This window comes from Cavia porcellus, unplaced genomic scaffold (assembly GCF_034190915.1).
Source record: "Cavia porcellus strain 051 isolate PalLab524CR breed Dunkin Hartley unplaced genomic scaffold, mCavPor4.1 scaffold_23, whole genome shotgun sequence".
NCBI classification, from domain to species: domain Eukaryota; kingdom Metazoa; phylum Chordata; class Mammalia; order Rodentia; family Caviidae; genus Cavia; species Cavia porcellus.
In genome coordinates, this window is record NW_026947506.1 from 5,431,035 (window position 1) to 5,450,191 (window position 19,157).

General features: G+C 52.3%; 1 protein-coding gene across 5 annotated transcripts in view; it reads right to left on the reverse strand.

Annotated features, from left to right (window-relative positions):
- Positions 1-10,399: 10,399 nt before the first annotated feature.
- Positions 10,400-19,157, reverse strand: part of LOC100724914 (glutamate receptor ionotropic, delta-1) — a 580,436-nt gene continuing 571,678 nt past the window's right edge. For all 5 annotated transcript variants that reach the window (XM_063233725.1, XM_063233729.1, XM_063233727.1 and 2 more), the window contains one exon: positions 10,400-11,124. In XM_063233725.1, coding sequence (XP_063089795.1) covers positions 10,696-11,124 — 429 coding nt within the window. In that variant the 3' untranslated portion in view covers positions 10,400-10,695. The remainder of the gene's footprint in view (positions 11,125-19,157) is intronic.

The following is a 19,157-nucleotide window of genomic DNA, read 5'->3' on the forward strand; positions in this document are numbered from 1 at the left end:
GATCTTTAGATGATCTAAACACTGAACAAGGGAAAAAAGATATAATAATGTTGTGAAAGGTAAGTAGGCTAAAGAAAGCAGATAAAAAGAAAAATAGAAAACACAGCAAATAAGCTAGGGGAATTATATGCCATGGTTTTAAAAGAAAAAGCCTGAAAACAAACAGAGGGTACAACAGGAAAGAAAAGACAGTGTGACATTTTACCAAAACTAAGAGACGACAATGGGTAGATTCAGAATTCCCAAAACCCCAAGCATGAGAAATTCAAAGAAAGCTACACCCAAGCACGGCACAGTAAAGGTGCAAACTTCACACGTGAACCTGAACGTCCAGCTAAATCACACTGCTGTTCATCCAAAGCTACAGAAATGGAATGTGCTGAGAAGGTAAACCATGGATGGAAGAGACGTGTGACACAGGGGACCATAGTGTAATAAAGATGCAAAAGGCACCTAAGTAACGCTCAACAAATGTAACTCAAAAACAGTGAGGTAGGCTGCATTCCCACTAGAATGACTGAAAATGCAAGTAAAGGATGATACCAGTGTTGGTGAGTATGTTAATCACCTTTCTGTTGTGGGGATTAAATATCTACACACATGACATAAAGGAGGAGAGTTTTATTCTGCCTTATGGTTTCAGAGGGTTAAGTCCATGGTTACCTGGGTCCAAGGCTGGGACTTCATGCTGAAGGAGTGTGGTGGAGGAAAGACCCATGTCCTGGGAGCCAGGAATCAGGGAAGACTGGAAAGAGCCAAGAGGAGGAGACCAGAGACCAGACAGAGCCACCAAAGGTGCACCTCCATGACCCACTTCCCCCGTCAGCCCCATTTCCAAGCAGCACATTTCAACGTGAGCTCCTCAGTGGATGAGGTGAGTGCCCTTATGTCCAGTCACGTTTCCAGGAATCTCTTAGCCCAACTGGCAATCGGGGCTGAGCAGCACAGTGAAGATGTGGGACAATTACAGTTCTCAAACACTGCAAGTAAGGTGTGCAAAACATCACAACGTTTCTGAATGCTTTTCAGTGGTGTCTACCAAGAACAGGACTTGTGCATGTCAACGGCTCAGAAATCCAACATAAAGGCGCCCATTAGCACACACACACAGAGCATGCTCAGTGAGACCCTGTTGGTAACAACCCACAATGAAAGCAATCCAAAGTCTACCAATATTGGAATATACAAACTGTGACATACACATTCAGGAAAATACTCTATAGCAGTGGAAGTGAACCTCATACAAAAATGTAGATAAATCCCTTGAGTCCAATCTGAATGAAAAAAATTCAGTTGATCCCATTCCCATCTCTTTCAAAAGTGGGTGGAATGGATTTAAGACTTACAAAAGCAGTACCTTGGAGCCATGGAGGTTTGGGGTGCCCAACAGGGCCCTCAGAACATTGGTCATTTTTGTTTTCTTGTTTTGGCTTAGGGCAATAGAATCGCATTTATCCCCTTAAAATGAATTGAGGTGTATGCTTATGATTTGTGCCCTTTTCTGCGTGTATTTCAGAGTTTTTTAAAGATTATGTGTTAAACCCATGGCCGCATGGTTGGACCCTTCCTGGCTGTATCACCTACACGAATGCTGATCGTCGATTGAGGGCTTACCATGCCCCCAGACACTCATGCCTGTAAGAGGTGCTCTATTCCAAGTTTTCTGAATTCATCCTTTGAGGTAGAATTACTGTCTTTATCATATAGACTTTACACAGTAGCTGAAGATGGCGAGGTTAAGGGACAATCTTACAGTCACACGCCTAGGGAACAGCAGAATCTGACTTCTAATCAGGACACACTGATTCATGTGCAGCTCCGTGCCTTGGCACTTTTTGGGGATCCATGCAGAAAACACACACACACACACACACACACACACACACACACACACACACAAACACACACACCGCCGCCAGCCTGAAACCACATTAGGGTTTGGCAGGATGCAGTCATGTGCCCAAACTGTGACAGGGCAGACAAGTGCTTTCTCAATGGATGTCACACACCTCGCTCTGCCTTGGTTTACCTCAAGCTTGTGGTCACCGTTGGCTGAGACCAGACCTGAGGGTGACCAGCTGTCATGTCTATAGCCTCGGAGAACATCAGACAACCAGAGCAGGGAGACTTGAGCCATGCTCAGGCTCAGGGACAAGCGTCACGAGCTCGGGGAAATCACTTATACACCTAACTCTCATTCTCTGCCTTTACCAAGAAGAGATTTCTTAATGTCCCGAGGAAAGAATGGGTTAATTTTCCTAAGAGGTGACCAAATGTCCCATATATATACCAACTTCCCACAGTGAATATAATCATTATGGACACCACACATGTACTTACAAAATAAAAATTTAGATTTAAAAAATCCACGGGAACCCCTGTGAGACGCCTTTCGCTCCGCCTGCACCCCGCACTATTACATCTGATTTCTTCCCCGTCACCAGCCCCATTCCCACTCTTTTCCACCCTGATCACACAGCTGCCCAGTGGACACTCTGCTCTGTGCTCTCGGGATCAGCGGGAGATTAGAGGCTGAGTCCAGGACACCCATGTGCCTGCCCCCCAGCTCGCTGCTTGGGGGTCTTCATTGGGAGGCTCCTCCCTGGTGCCGCCTCAGGATTGGGCTCCGGCCAAGCAGCCTTCGCACAGTTAGAAGACCCACCACCTCCTCCTGCCCTCCTGGGCCTTGCGGTGCCAACAAGGGGCTACTGCTGCCTCTAGCAGGCGCCTCTGCTCCCCTGTGATTTTCTTCCCCTGTGCGAATCTTTGCAAACCGTCTCTCCCTTCAAACCCTTCAGTGTCAGCGTGCTGTCTCTGTCTCACCGTGCAGGTCCTCACTGATATCCCAGTCCGCGCTGTCAGTTTCTCCCGAGTGCAACAAGCACCTTCTCCGTGAGATAGCTTTGTCGGTCCACATGACAAATTGCTGACAGAATAAGATTCAACCACTGTGGGCTGCAGGCCTCAACTAGAGGCAGAAGTGACAGCACTCACACGGAATACCTGTTCTTAGCACTGGCTCACAAAACATGCATTACTTTGCCCGTGAAACACAAAGAAGTTGGGCCCAGTTTAAGAACTAGAGATGCCACCCCGGGAAGCTATCAAGGCATGTCATTTACAGCTTGCACGACCAGGAACCTTACCCCTGCCACCGTACTCCAGAGGCCGCATCAGAGCCTCCATCTGCTTAGGAGATGCTGCTCCTCCAAAAATCGGCTCCTTCTTGCCTGGACGTTGATGGGGGTTGACTGACAGCTCACAATCAAATCACCCCTCTCCTGCTAAGTCAGCCTCCTTTCCTTCATTTTCCGGGAACAGTCAGAATTATTACCTGAGCGGGTCTTGTTAAGGAACAGAGGTGAGGGCTGCCAGCACTTCGGGCGCCGGATAGGAGAATGGGGCGCAAACCAAGCCTGCAAGTTCTGGGGACATGAAGGGCGACGCTGCTCCCCTCTGCCTCATGCCACAGATGAGACGGCTCAGCTGAAAACCTGAGCACCTCATCCCGAATCGGGATGCTGTAGTTGTGTGAATCACAGAAGAGCCACTGGTGAGCGTATTTGCAAAGGCGCCTTACCTGCCTCATCCCTGATCCCCACAAAGAGCTCAGGACTCAGGCTGCATCCTGCAGCTGAGAGCACAAAGAAGACACTTGGAGATGGTGCCCACGTAGTGAGTAGCAAACAGGAAACAGGATTTTAAGCCAGTTCTGTGTAGCCCAGGCTCATCTTCTGAATGAGCACTCAGCCACTCTGCCCTCCGCCATGGAGATGTCTTTGGCTCCACCCCAATGCAGGAAAGGCAGCTGCCTGTCTTCTGTGAAGGAAAGGCAAGCGTGGCTTTGTCTGAAATCAGCTCTGGCCTTTGGGATCTGTGGAGTTTCCACAAAAGGTCCAGGCGTCAGAAGAGAGCAGCTCAGGAGCCAGGAAAACTTCATTCTAGCAATTGTGGGTCACAGAGAGCCCTGTGAATTCCTTCTCATCATTGCAAACCAGAGGGATAAGGTCCCCTGCAAAATGCCAAGCACTTACTGACGTGACACCAATCCGTCTCCTGCTCCCTGAGCCTAGACGGCCAGACCTAGAAAAACAGAAAACACTCACCTTCCCCGGGCCCAGTGCTGAGCCCGCGTATGGAAAGTAGGGCATCTGCGCTCCACTTGGACAGCTGGACAGCCCAGGTCCCAGGTGCTGCGGTCCAAGTGTGTGTGTCCACTCCAGATTCAAAGGTCAATGACACCCTCACCTGCCACAGGCAATGACATTAGGAGGTGAGGCCTTCTCAAGATGCTCAGGACACAAATGGGATTTGTACTGTTACTAAAGAGGCACCAGAGCGCTGCGGTGTCCCTTTCTCTATGAGGAGACATCACGAGGAGACACCATCAGTGAGCCAGGAGGTGAGCACTCAGTAGACCCAGAGCCAGCACCGTGGTCTTGGGGACCGGAACTGTGAGAAACATTTCGGCTGTAAGAAGCATTTAGTTGTTGCCACGGAGCTCACAGACCTCGAAAGTGAATCACCCAACTTCTCTACCTCCTCTTCCTCATCAGCTCGCGTGCACGGTGATGGTGGCACCTACCCAGGTGACACAGGCAGTCAGCGCTCGACTAAGCCCAGCTACTGTCAGGATGACTCACTGGATGCCCACAAATAGCACAGAGACAGTGTCACTCACGTGAATGAGGTGGTGAGACTCACTGGAGTAAAGGACCGTGTCCAAAGCCTGTCTTCCAGTGGCAGCAGCAGGGGAATCCGGATTGGACCTTGCCACTTGCAATATCTGTCCCTTTGCCTGGTCTTGGTCATCTCCTTTTCTGCCAGGGTCAGGCACCAATGTCACCCCAAGGCCTGTGCACCCCAACACCTGTGCCTCTCCTGGCTGCCCTGCCAGTGGCATGTAATCACCTCAAAGCCCCAAAGACTCTACCCACCACGCATTTCCCATCCCCTCTCCTCTGCTGGCTACCATTTTGGTTTCTACCTCAGAGGAGCCCCAAACAGCAGGACATCTAAACACTACTGCCAAGGAAGTGGGGTTCAGGGGTTTGCTTGACTCAGCCTTTAAGGGTAGTGGTTTAGAGAAATAAAGAGAACTTTAAGAATATATTGGAACATATGAACCCCATTCTGGAAAAATGGACTCAGCCATGATCTTGATACCTCTGGGGTCTATCCGGGGACTTTGACGGGCCTGGGGGATTCCTGCACTGAAACAGAATCTGGAGGCTCTGAGAGAGCCAGTGAGCCCCAGAGCTCCCGACCATCAGATATGCAGCTTGCTTTCTGCAGAAAGTGAGCTGCTTCTCCTCTGGGGGCCCAGAGGAAGAAAGAGACTCTCTGAGAGAAGCCACCTGTCCTGGGTGGCCCCGGCAGAGCCTGACCTGTCTGGCCGAGAGGGCTTCAGAGAGAGGAGCAGACCCCACGCCCACCTCAGCCCCATGGTGAGGGACAACCATTTATCCCATACAAGCCACAAGCCCTGCAAGGACACAGAAGCTACAAAGCCACACACCCTGAGGCCACCAGGGAGAAGACAGCGAATGTGGAGGCTGAGGAAGCTATGGGTGCTGGTGACACTGTATCTGGGGACAGAGAAGCCTAGCACTGGATGAGCGCTTCCCCCCAGGAAGAGGAGGGATCACCTATTAGGATCACCAATCACCGATCACCCGCAGAGCCAAATGGGGGATTTGAATGCCAGCACCACCTGTTTCCCATGGGGGTGACCACGGGGGACCCCACTTTTTTGAGTTTCAGTTTCTCTGTCTATAACTTTTAAATAACAATTTCTACCTTGCAAGGCTGAGGTGAAGACAGTATCTGTATGTAAAGGAAATAGTATAGCCTCTAGATTCTGATACCTAATCAATACATGGTCACTGATACGGATGTGATCATGGATTGCCTTACTTGGAAACAAATAGGGCATCTTGGAGAATTTGGGGGATGTTTTTGCAATTTTCAGGGATTCAAGCTTTCAGAGGAAGCAGGGGCTGGCGGGCATGGTGGCCACACACACTGGGAGCCTGCCAGAGCGAGGACTGTTAGCAGGGGGGACACCTCCTTCCTGGGCGGCTGATTGCAGAGCCTTGTGTGGCTGATTGCTGCACTGGAACCGTGCACAGGGCAGAGCGGCCTTGCAACAGCTTCTTTCCCTCCCTGGACCCTGTTTCCAGTGTGATGAGCAGAACTCAACCTGCCTGCAGCCCTGGAGTACATGATCACTGTGCGTGTAAATTACACACCTGTGCCTGGTAGGGTGCATGTGTCTGCAAAGAGCTTGATGTTTGCTTGTGAGTGCATGCATGACTGTGTGGTTTATCTGTGTGTGCTCATTTTGAGTGTCAATAAGTCTGTGCATGGGTGAATAGTTGGAGCTTGGACAGCTGGTTGCCCCTGGCAACTATATGCTAGGATCTTCAGGCAGCTGATCTCTCCTTGAATGACATTTGGTCGCTCATCTTCAGTGATCAAATCCTGTCTGGTGCCACCTCTTTTAGGTCCTGGCCACTGTCATTGCAAATTTCTGCATCTAGGGTTTTTCCTAGATGCACAGAAGTATGCTGTCTCTCTCTGGAGCTCAGTGTTCAATGTCAAGTTCATCTGAGAGACAGAATGAAAGCTGGTGATTCGTATTGACAGCTGTCCCTTCCGCTCTGTGGTCAGTGACTATTAGCTCACCTGATCTGTCTGCAGTGTGTACCCCTCCCACAGATAACCCGACTCAGATACCAGGAGAACAAAATAAGAAAGAACTATTTACCTAGAGTTTCTTGGTATAAGGGGTCAGGACAAGAACCAAAAATCCAAAAATAATTACATTTTTAAAAACAGCTAATGGCATGAAATAAAAGACTGTTTTAAATGCCAAAAAAAAAAAAAAGCAGTTACATTAGGAACAGAAATGCTTCCTCTTATTGTAACAGAAGCAAGGAAAGGTCAATTAAATTTTTTTGAGCTTTTTATCTCATCTTGAGCTGACAAAGCTAGGTGCACAATACAAGGCTTTAAGACACCGATGCTAATTCCCAAGCTTGCGCTTACAGGAATGAAACTTTACTTGAAACAAAGCACTGGCCCATGATGAAGCAACCCCTGTTGGAGGCAGAAGGCCACAGAGAGCCCCGTGTTATCCATTAGACACTGTCCTTCTCTGTTGTTAAATGAAATATTTAAGACTATTTGACTACCAGGTACAATTATGACATTTAATAATACTGTAAAATATGTAACACTGTTCCTATTGTGTGTTATTCAACTAAATGAGTTCTAAAGGAAATGGCAGAGGGACCAAATGTTCCTTTATCCCCATGGCTGGTAGACCTACAACTCTTTGCTTCTTTGGTGCATCGTTATTCTTCTTTCTGAGCTTGAAAAGAAAACAAATAGGTTTGCAATTAGTTTTGCTGTGGCAAGATTTGTAGGATTTCAAATCCTAAACTCTGAGCTGCTCTTCCTTAAGAAAAAAAAAGTCACTCTGAGAGCTTCTCCAGTCAGGGTTCTGCTCAGGAAATCTGGGCAGGGCTGGGCCAAGCTCTCCCGTCTGCAGTCTGACAGCTTCCTCTACCTCGAAGCCTATCATGTGCAGAGACGGAAGAACAAAGCTGTGAGCTCCACTGTGAAAACCAACCTCCCTGGGGCACCCTGGTTTTCCCATGAAGGTCCACTGGTCACCGGGATGCCATCCGTGGGGGTGGGGAGCACACACGTGGGGTGTGGAGAAGCCGACTCCAGGCTGTGGGGAAGATGGGGTGCAGGGAATGTCCATGGGAGAACGGCACCATAGACTCTGTAAAAGCCCAGTGTCCAGAAGCCCAGCCGGGTTCCTCTGAGGATGCCAGTGCCCTCGCTCTGGGACCGCAGGGCACCTGCAGACACAGAGCGTGCAGACTGAGAGGCACACACACAGGCTGCAGTCAGCCTGGGGGGAAGGACCTTCACTACATGTGCTGGGCTAAACCCAGGGCTCCCGCCAGCCCTCTGAGATCTCAGCCTTGGAAACGCACTCACTTGTCAGGTGAACGGGAACTTGGGACTGCCGCCCCTCATGCTGTCGTCTGGTCAGGATCAGTGACCCCTGGAGTGTCCCCACGCCCAGGCATGTCTGAGACTCACCTTGGGAGCTGAATTTCCCCCACAAGCGTGTGTAGCAGTGGACACCCCCCGGGGCACAGCAGACAGCACTTCCTCACCCCAGACAATAAGAGGGTCAGGAGCAGTCAGTTTTATTATTAAACAACTTTAATCCAAATGCTGATTATTATTTGCAGTGTCTGAAGGCACAAAAGATACCTAAAATGTATGGAATAGTCTAACAGAGTTATAAATCCAAAGAGCAAAGCAGGAAAAAGATACATTCTACGGGCTGACACAGAAATCTAAGTTGGAAAGATTCTGGTTTTCTTTTTGTTTTCCCTTGCTTGAACTTGCTTGAATATCAACCATTTCCCCTCATGCCAAGGCAGGAAGTTAAAAAAAAAACAAAAACATAAATATGGTGAAGGATGACACCATGGGGTACTAAGGGTTTGGGAAGCACTATACTTTCCCCTCGAAGATGCTGTCTGTCACACTCACACACACACACACACACACACTCACACTCCCTCTCTCTCTCTCCCACACTCATTCTGAGCAAAACCACCTGAGCATCACCTAGACACTCCCACCCACGCTCTCCCTCAGAACACAGGGCACCTCCGGGAGGAACACCGGCCTTGGGGTGACATCCCAGGGATGGGGCACTGACCTTCGGGGCTGGCTCCCCAGAGTGCTCAGGGAATGAAAGCAAAGCCTGCTCTGTAGGGGCCACAGCAGCAGCCCACCTCACCTCTGCCACGCATCCGAGCTCCAAGCGCCACACACTCTGACTGGAGAGACGTCAGCGGACCCTCCCTGCACCGACTTCAGGCCATTCCCAGCAGCCAAAGGAAAATAAGGTGATTACAAAGACAGCCTTTCCCAGGTGCTTCAGCTGCAGCATCTCTACGGCTCCCTCCTGACACTAGGGACTTTCGGAAAGAAATCAACCCTGGGGTGGTTACCACCCCATACATGCATCTCTGGGAACTCTAGAAGGCTGAAGGAGGCCAGCGCTGGGACTCTGTCCTTCCCCCTGACCACAGGCCCAGGCTCACACCCTGATGACTGCCTGGAGTAGCTGGGAGCCGCCCTGCTCCTCAGATCCAGCTGTGGGCTCTGCTCTGCCTCCTGCCAGGTCAGGGCAGTGGATCACCCGTGTCTAGGAGGGGACCTGAAGTGTCGCTGCTCAGATTCCTCCAGTGACTCCACTCCTGACGATTCTTTCTCTGGTCCTACATTCAGGTCCCCGAGAAGGGGCAGGAGGGGGAGGTGAGGCTTTCAGGTAGCTCTTTGGAAACAGGGTTTCCAAGCAACTTCTCTGTCTCAGGCCTAGACCTGAGGGTCTCAGAGGACCTGAGATGCTTTCAGCCCGGAGCAACTCTGTCATTCTGGATCGCTGCTTGAAGACTCCCTGTCTGCAGAAGGTGGTAAAGGTACCAGGGCCTGGCTATCTCTGGGAGGCTTCCCGCAGGGCCTGAGAGCCAGAGGCACGCCCTGCAGCTTCTCCAGGAGATGTGAAGTTTCTGTCTTAGCTTCACTAAGAATCCAATCTCCTTCCCCCGCCTCTCTTTTCTGTTATCCAGCCTCCCCATCCCCTGGGGAGCATCTGCCCCAATCTCTTCCAAAAGGACCCTTTACCAAAAATCAAAATGCTCCTATTTCCTGCTCCCTGGCCACAGTTTCCTCACTCGGAGCCCAGGCCCGAATCTAAGCATGCAGCCTCCCCGATCAACATGACCAACCATACTTCACACCTTCGCCCAGGCCAATCCCATCTCCGCCCCGCCTCTGCGACACAGCGGTGAGGCCGGCCCTTCTCCCCCATGGTCTATCCATGGCCACTCCTCTAAACAGGAAAAGAAAGTAAAAAACAAGCCCAAAGGGATGGTACAGAACACATTGGCATCAAAGCCCCAGAGCCTGTCACCTCAATATGGGCGGCTTCTCTGGGGCTCAGTGGCAGGTGCACACCGTGACATACACGGGAGTCCCCATCTGGAGCTGGCCCGGCTGGGACCGCCCTACGTCCAGGGCCGGTCCTCAGAGCCTGGCCGGCTGGAAGAGTGGCTCACCCTCCAGCACCGTGACCCCACGGGCCAGCTGGGCTGCGGCCGGACTCCCTACCCACCCGAGGAGACGGGAGGAGGAATGAAGGTCCAGGGGCAGAGGACAGAGGGGAGCTGGCGTCCAGGCAGCCAGCAGCATGGGAGGCCCCTGCCTTCCCTCTCCCCAGCAGGGAGGGGCTCCTCCTCTGACGGCCCTTCCTGCCCTCAGAGAGGCCAGGGATGGGGGGCCCTTTGGCACTTCAGAATGATCACAAGTAATTTGCCTTTTTATTCATATAGAACAAAATTTACAAAGTCGTTCATACAGTTTTTATGGTTTTTTTACTGACTTCGAAAATTGGGAATATTCAAAATACACTTTTACCCCACTCCATTCTGTCATTATTTACACGTATGTACAAGAAACATGAAAGAGTCTCTGTGTGTGTGTGAGTCTGTGTGCGTGTGTGTGCATGTGTGCGTGTGTGGTCTTGTCGTTTCTCGTATTAAAAAGCTCTGCTGGTCGGGTGGGCGGGCGGGCGGGCGGTGGCAGGCGGTGCGGTCAGATGGAGGTGCCGTGGGAGGTGTCCAGGGCCTCCGGGAGGACCCCCCCAGGCACGGGCTGGAAGGACATGGGGATGGGGGTCTTCACCGGGCTCTGCCGGAACAGCCCCCCGTTGGGCGACCGGTGTTTGCACTGGATGGGGGGCATGGTGGCCGCGCTGCTCAGCGGCAGGGGCAGGCTGCTGCTGGGCCCTGCCGAGAGTGTCCGGCCGGCGCCGTGGCCGCTCTGCTCCGGCAGGAAGGTGCTGACGGACAGCTGGGTGTTCTGGTACTCGCGCGTGGGCTCCAGGGCCGGGCTGGGCGCCAGGCCCCCCATCTCCAGGGCCGAGAGCTCGATGGACGCGGGCGAGATCTGCTTGTGCGCGATGTCTTCGTCCATGAGGCTGTTGATGCGCCGGTGTACTTGCTCCAGGTTCACCTCTTTGTCCTGGAGGGGAGACGGGGAGTCAGGGGGGCCCTCGGGGGCCAATGGCCCAGCAGCAAAGGCAGGGGACTGGGCGGAATGGGCCTGCTCGGCCTGCTGCCCGTCATCACCTGCCCCAGCTCCCACTGCCCGCCACGGAGGGGAGTCCGTGGGCCAGGATACGCAAGGAAACCCTTGGTGACAGTGTCCCTGCCACGTTTACTCAGCTTAGCATCACGGCCACAAGCCAAGGAAATCCTGTGACAAGACAGTTTGAAGAACTGGCAGATACAGAAGGAGAGAAGTGGAAGCCCTCTACGGGAATGGAGGGGACATCCTTGGGCACCTAGCACATCCCCTGCGGTTGTCATTTAAAGCTCAGAACGCTCGGCCCCGCCTTGCACAAAGGAGACTCAATCACCTCACCAGGGTCACCAGCCTTCTGGGTGCCACAAGTGGTCTGGAACCCAGAGTGGGGCAGGCGTCTGGTCTTACCGAGTCACCTACAATGGCTCCATCCATGCCTCTGGGGAGGCGGGGAGGGGGTGGGCATGCCTCTGTCCAGAAGGCTAACGGGCAGGCGTGGGTTTCTGGGTGGGGATGAGATGTGGGGGTAGTGAGAGGACTTTCTAGGGTTAGCAGACTGCTGGTACCATGAGGGCTTGAGGCTGCCCAGATGGGTGACCCTCACCCGGACACTGCCACCCCATGGGCAGTAGTATCACAGCAGATTGTTTAATCTGTTTATTTGTGTCAAAAAATAAAATAAACAGGACTGTATCCTTTTTTAATCACTTGACTTGCTTTCAATGTGAAAGTGAATGGAGGTGGTCACACCACTTTGAAAGCTTAAGAGGTCATCTATTCATCTATGAAGTTGGGGGGAGACTGGCCCGTGCCCATGAGAAGGGCCACCCAGCTCCCTGCTTCTAACCCGGAAGCTGCAGTTCTGTCTGTGGGTACATCAGCATCAATGGGCTGCCCCTTCCCACGCAAAATCCCAAGAGAAACACCACATTAAAGTTCGTTTTCAAGACAACCGTGTGGGTTTTCGAACACTGACATCGCATCCTGAAGAGAGGAGCCCAAGCCTTTCCCACCTCACAGGGATGCTGGAAATCCCAGGAAACTTAGATCCCTTGATATGTTTTCAGGAGGAAAAAGAAATCCTGCAGAATAAAGCTGTCCCCATGACGGGCATTGAGCTCTTCTGGGCCAGTCATGAGGAGTCCCCAGGGGAAGAGGCGTCCTGAATAACTGGGCTGCATCTCCCTCACCGGAATGCACCAACCCAGATGGGAGGACTGAACTCAACATATCTCATGCTGCATCCCGTGTTCTCCTCCTCATCCCAACCTTCTCAGCAGGGGGCTGGGGGACCACTGCTCTGCATCATTGTGAGCCCAAAGACAGCAGCTGGTGTTTGACTTCCGGTGGGACATCTGGTGTCACTGTCTCTCAAAACTCCTCCCAGCACAGGAAAGCTAATGACATCCACAAGACAACGGAGAACTCATTTCAGGCCAGGAGGAAATTAAAATAAGAGAACTACTCCTGGAGGAGAGGGTCAATTCATTTAGCCTTGGTATCAGGGAGGGACCTGGCCTCACGGGGAGTCACTGACAGGGCCCAAAGCAGAGCCCAGATTGCAGTGATCAGAAGCCGCAGAGGAACAGAGTTCAGCTCCCTGGGCCTGGGAAACCATCTCTGAGCTGGGGGTGGTAGGTGTCATGGTGAAATGCAAAGTGGCTGGAGGACATCAGGTTTCTGCTCTTCCTGCTAAATGCCATCCATGAAAGGCTTTCAGGGGCTCCTCCAAAAGGCTGCTACCGTGTACTCCTCGGCTTAGGAGGCAGAATCATCATAAACTGAAAATATCCCCAAACTGCAAACGCTGGCTCTGTCTACCCGAGCCAGCATCCCAGCTTAGCCACACAGCCCTCTGCAGAGTGCGGGGCTAGGTGAAAACTGTGGCTGCCCGCAGCTGCCCGGCATTGCTGGGCACACCATGCTGGCCCTGGAAAAGACAACAGCTCGATTTCAAAGTATGATTTCTACTGAATGCATCTTACTCTTGGAACATCCTAGCGTGAAAACTACCAAGACGAACAATGATAATCTGGGGACCGCTGGTAAATAACACACCAAACGTGAGTTCTTACTGTCTTCATGACTGAGCCAGCTCCATGTGACATTCCCCTTTTCGCCGTGTTTTATGTTTTGCCTTTTATAAGATGATTAAGGTCATTATTTATTAAAGAGGCATTTTGGAATGGTATCACTGCTCCCCTCTTGAAGCAGTCTAGGGTTCAGGCTCTTGGGGAACTACTGTCTACCCTGGGTAACGGCCGTGCCGGATGACTTGCTCGCCTAGCCGAGAGCCAGCCCCACGACCCCAACAATGGAAAGAGGGATGACTGACTCTGAACAAGGGGATAAAGCCACAGAAAATGCTTGGTGTCTGTACTGATCTTTCTTCCCACTGCTGGGACCAAACACCTGACACCTTTGGCTCAGGGTTTCAGAGGGTTCGGTGCATGGTCGTTTGGCTCCTAGGCAGAAGTGTCACGGTGGAAGGCTGTGGCAGGGCAGAGCAGCCCAGCTCACGGTGGTTGGAAAGCGGAGGGCAGGGGAATAGTGTTAGCAAACAAAAGCAAGGGACCAGACATACCTAGAAATCTGCTAACCCCCGGGTGGCTCTCCAGCCATTTAAATTGATGAACCAGCTTATTTGTGATAGCGTCCCTAGGGTAGGCAGATGTGATTCCCCCTGCTCTGCTCCAGCCACCCTCCTAGCTCTGGGGTCCTGGGCCTCTGCACAGGCTCCAGTTCTGGTCCTCACCAACCCTGCACACCTCCAGCTTTTTTATGGCTACTCCGAGCGCCGATGAGGCCTCTGACGCAGGACGTGGCTCTGATACAGGATGCCACCGTTCCCTTACGTGCACTGGCCACCCTCGGTGCCACAATCGTTTCAGTAAATATTTGGACCCAGAAGCTATTTCCATCTCAAAAGGTACAAAGGGCTTCAAGGACTGGCACTAGAGAGCACGGAAGCTGGAGACAAAGGATTTCAGACAACGTCAGGTTTAAGTGGATAACTAACTGTCTTCACTGCAGCCGTAAAGGTTGAGAAGTCAGAGAAGCAGGAGTCCTCAGGACGGACTTGTTTCTGTAGAGGAGCCTGGTGACCGCGCAGCCCTGGGACCCTGGAAGGAACCAGCTAATGGCCTAATCTTGCCTCTTCCTCCTTTCTGTTCACTTCTGGACTTTCAGGTCCCCTTTGGGGACGAAGGAAATAAAGTCTAAGAGTGGACTAATTAGCAGCCGGGAGCAAGTGTCTTGGTCTGAGCTGTTCACCTGGATTTTGGCAGTCAGAAGGGAGAGCCTGGCCATTTTGCTCAGAGTCAATTAAGGTCTGAGCCAGGGCAGACTACTTAGGAGTTTTTGGTTTTGCTAGGGTTTGAAGAAACAAAGGATAATTTCCTGTCCCAGAAGGCCAGGGAAACAGGGAGTTGAGGGAAGGGGCAAAGGGAAGGAACTCTATCTAAGGCCAGCAAAACACAGGGAGCTTTTGGAGTGGACACAGGCAGATCAAATTCCTCTAAGGAGGGCCTGAGATTTAGCTCAGTGGCATAAGCACCTGCCTGGCAAACACCAGGTCGTGAGTTCGATCCCTAGTACAAAAACAAACAAACAAACAAAAAACACCTCTTCTCTGAAGAGAAAACATGGAGGCAGTCTCCTGGAGGTGGACGCCTTCACCACCGAAGCACAGGGAGAGGAGGAAGGGGCAGGCCTGGGAAAGTGCCAGGGCACGGATACCAAGCTAGAACCCTAAGTGCAGCTGGGAGGAGCTAGTCGGGTATAGCAAAGCACTTAGAATAAAGACCAACCCGGGGAGGGGCACTGGAGGTGGCCAATCACTTTCAAATCAAGACGCCTCAAGGAAGGGGCTCAGACAGATTCTTCAATTCACATATTCTTCAATTTCCTCAAATTAAGGAGGGATGGACTTGTCCCCAGGACTGCAGGGCTGTGCAGTTATTTATTAGCCTTTTAACCTCTCCGCACGGGGACACCCAGCAAATGTCCACATCAATTGACCAGAATTCCCAGGGAGAGCTGCTCATGCCACATGGCTGTCAAGGAGCCGACCTCCTGCATCAAGGCCCTCATTCTATTCAGATCCCATTATCCCCATGAAGACCAGCTGGGAGGAGGGGACTCTCAAGAGTCTCATATGGTGGCTTAAATGGACGCGAAAGTGGGTTGCACTAGAAGCAGATACTTCCCTGATGCCCCAGAGAGCAAGACAGCCAGTCTGTGTCTGGGTCCAGGAAGCAGCCTGCAGGGCTAGGGATGAGGAGCAGCGAGCAGAGGGCCAGTGGCTTGGGGTCCGGAGAGCTCTGTGCTCCCACATCACCTGGGGATACAGACAGCGTGCACAAGGTCACTGCACGTCCACCTGCACCTTCTGCATCTCTAGCCAAGGACAGAGAAGACAGGTGCTCGCAGCTCACCCGAGCCGTGTGCAAGAGTGATTGAATAAATGTCCATCGTTTGGGCAAAATGGTGCATTCTATAATGTTATGCAAATTCAAATAATGGGCTTTTTTATGTGAACTACATTCGTTTACATCCTCATTATCCCAAGGTTTAGATGTTCAGCCAGGTAACGACAGCTGTGGAGAGACCTGGAAACTTACGGCTGTCTCATTAATCTACCATGGGTAACTGACCTACTCAAACATCCCCACGTATGACATAAAATTCATTGGCTTCATCTACCCACGAATCGGCTGGATTCCAGCTCCACATATCTCACCCCATATTAAACATGACAGCAGATGCACCAGCAGAGGTTACTGGGGAACCCTGCTCCGGCATCGTCTTGCAGAGAGATAAAGTTCTGTAATTAAGTCAGTGTTCACCAACGTGGAAATAATCCAGTGTATTGGAAAATGGTAATTAAACTATCGTCTATGTAACAGCTTGTTCCACTGGGGCCTCGTTAGCACTGACTTTGTTTGGAGTCCAACAGCTCCTGTTTTAAGTTGGACAGGAACAAAACTAGAGACAAGGGACTTGTCACCTGATTGGGGTAGCTGTTGGCAGCATCCTCTAAAAACCAGAGACCAACCAGCTGGTAAATGAGACCCAGCGGTGGGGAGAAAGCCACCAGCGTGAACTTCTTAAGCCCTGCTCCCAAGATGTATGCCAAGCTTGGGGTCTAAGAATCCTGAATGGGAAGAGCAAAGCCAAACGCTAAGTCAACAAAGTGATCTCAGGGAATGATGGGCGGTTTTATAAAATGTCATACACAGAGTTCCAATCAGCTCAACTGCAGATTTGCAGGGCAGGGCTACGAGAGGGACCTACAGCCACTCCACATCACATGGAGGAGCCCCGAAGATACAGAGGAGGAAACCGAGGCTTGGAGAGAAAGGATTTGCCCAGGATTATAAATTCCAGGGTAAGTGGAGATTAGCAAGAGTGCTCATGGCTACCCAGCTCCAAAGCCAGTCCCTCTTCCACTCTAGCAGGCTAGATGTTCCCAAACTCCTCTGAGGAAAGCGAGTGTGCCCCTGGGGGAAAGTTTGCATCCTAGGCAGGATATCAGAAGCACATGTGGAGACTTCAGGAATATCCTGAGGGTGAGCCTTTGGGAAACGGGGCTCAGGTATCTGCATTTCTAAAAAGCTTCAGAATTAATCACCTCTGATGCGCAGCCAGAACTGCAAGCCATTGATCCAGCTCCAATGATTACACAACGATTTAGCCTGAGTAACACTGCCTTTATGGGAGCCCAGCCTGGTTCATTCATTCAATAAATACTCTGGAGCCCCTACCACCAGATGAGCTAACGCTCTCGGTAAAGCACTCGTCTTTGGGTCCTGGCACATGGAAGATGCTGGATACCTCATCATCCCTTAACAGGAGCCTCTGCATTAGGGAATGTGGGGCTGAGGAGGTGCTGGCGGATGGGAAGCAGAGACAGACAGGTAAATGATCACCGGCAAAGAAGACTCACATCCAACGAGGGAGCAGCCGGCCCTGGAAGCAGGGCAGGCTTTGCCAGTGAGCTGGTTCTGAGCTGCAGTGTGGTGTGTAGTGAGTGGACAAGGCCTCCCCCGGACGGCCCTGGGCAAAGGCCTGAATCGTGCGCCCACACTCTCTGTACCCTGTGCCATGCTTTCTGACCTCCACAGTGCAGCTACTGGTCAGGCTCGGTTCTCCACACAGGAGGGAAACCAATGTTCAGAGAATACAGAGGCTGCACCAGGAGTGCAGCCCATGGAAGACCCAAGTTGACCCTCCACTCCCAAAGTCCTCTGAGAAAGGCAAGCAGGAAGCCATGACACCACCCCCAGCCCTCTGCACACTCCCCACGGAAGCCCCGTGTCCTGGCTCGCTGATGACCTATCGCTGGAAGAATACAGTTTACTCCCGGCCTGGCCCTGGCCACTTCTGTCCCTTCTCTGGGCATAGGGACACCTGCCTGAAGGCTGCCAAAGAGCATTATGAAGACAGCGGGTCACTTCCTCAAGACCATGCAGGGTCGGTGTCCTCAGGTGTAACGTGTTTCCTTTACATCCCTCCTGTCCATCTCCACGTCCTCAGGAGGGCGGAGCCCTTGGCCACCACCCACCTAGCACAGTGCTGGGACGGGCACATCCATAAGTCACTTTACACTCCTTGGGTTGGCAGATGGGAAGAGGAAAGAGGAAATCTCTGCACAGAGTAGAGAAAGCACCAAGGGGACGGGGCCACAGACGGGCGCGGAGTAGAAGGGGGTCCCTGGGACCCCAGCTCCCATGGAGGGTGGGCTCAAGGGGGATTCCTGAAACAGAGGGACCAGCAGCGACACAGCCTCCTGCCTCTGTCCCGCATGGAACCAGGCAAGGCAGGAAGCTTCCACCCCGTGATGAATGTGTCCTCTCTGGCGCCTCGTGTCAGCTCCCATTTGCGTGGTTCTCATCTTTATTTCATGAATATTTTATTCTCCGAGCACGGGCTCCACACACCCCATAAATCTAGCGGGTGGCTCTTCACCGCAGCCCGGGCTTGGCTCGCTCACCTGCACTGGGTAACTACATAATTGTCTGATTCCTCAGAAAAAAAAAATACGAGCTCAGATGGGCATGAATATTAAGGGCCAAATGAACATTACTGCTCTTCCCTAAAAGGCATCAGAACTCCGAAGACGCCCGGCACAAGCCATTGAACATGGCGCGGGCTCCACCCAAAGACAGGCTTCTGCCTCTTGAGAACCGTGGCCGGCGTCCCAGAAGGAGCCCTTGGCCCGGGCTTAGTCCTTCGGGCAGATCCTGCAGCCTCCTCCGGCCTCTTCTCTCAGCAGCTCCCTGCTCCCCACCCTATCAGCAACCTCCCTTCTCATCTCCAGCCCTGGGATGGGTCCCCATCCTAACAGCTCTGAGCCCAGAAATCCGCACCACCCTTCCACCAGGAGCTAGATGCACTTGGGCTTGCCCTGCACTTGGGTGGGACCTGTCACTCACTTTGGACAGCCCTGATCAGCGGGCTGTAGGTCACAGCCAGAGGAGAAGAGAAGAGAAGGCCCTGTACTGCCAGGCAAGCAGCCGCGAGGACAGCGTGGTCATCTCTGGCTCTTCCGGTCTCTGGTCGCCTCCCTCTTCCTGCCTGTGCTTCTCCAACGCCTGATCATTCTTACTTCCTCACCTAACTCCCCGACGTGCACACACGGGTGTCTACGCACATGCACACACTCCCCGCATAACAATGAAATCTGGGTGGCCCGGGCTGGAACTATCCCAGGATTTCCAGCCTCCCCTGGACCTCCTGGAGCCTGCGACTCAGACACCAGCTGGACAAGCATCTCCATGACAGTGCAAGCTCACCCTTCTGAAGATCGCCCGGTTCCCCTGGGCCCTGCTCCTGCCCCTGCCCCTGCCCCTGCTGGAGGGGTGTATTTACAGAGGAAACTGGGCAGGAGATGTAGGAAAAGTCAAACCCCCAAACAACCCAGGCAGGGGCGCAGTGGGGCTGGCCAGTGTGTCTCCAACTGCCCTGTC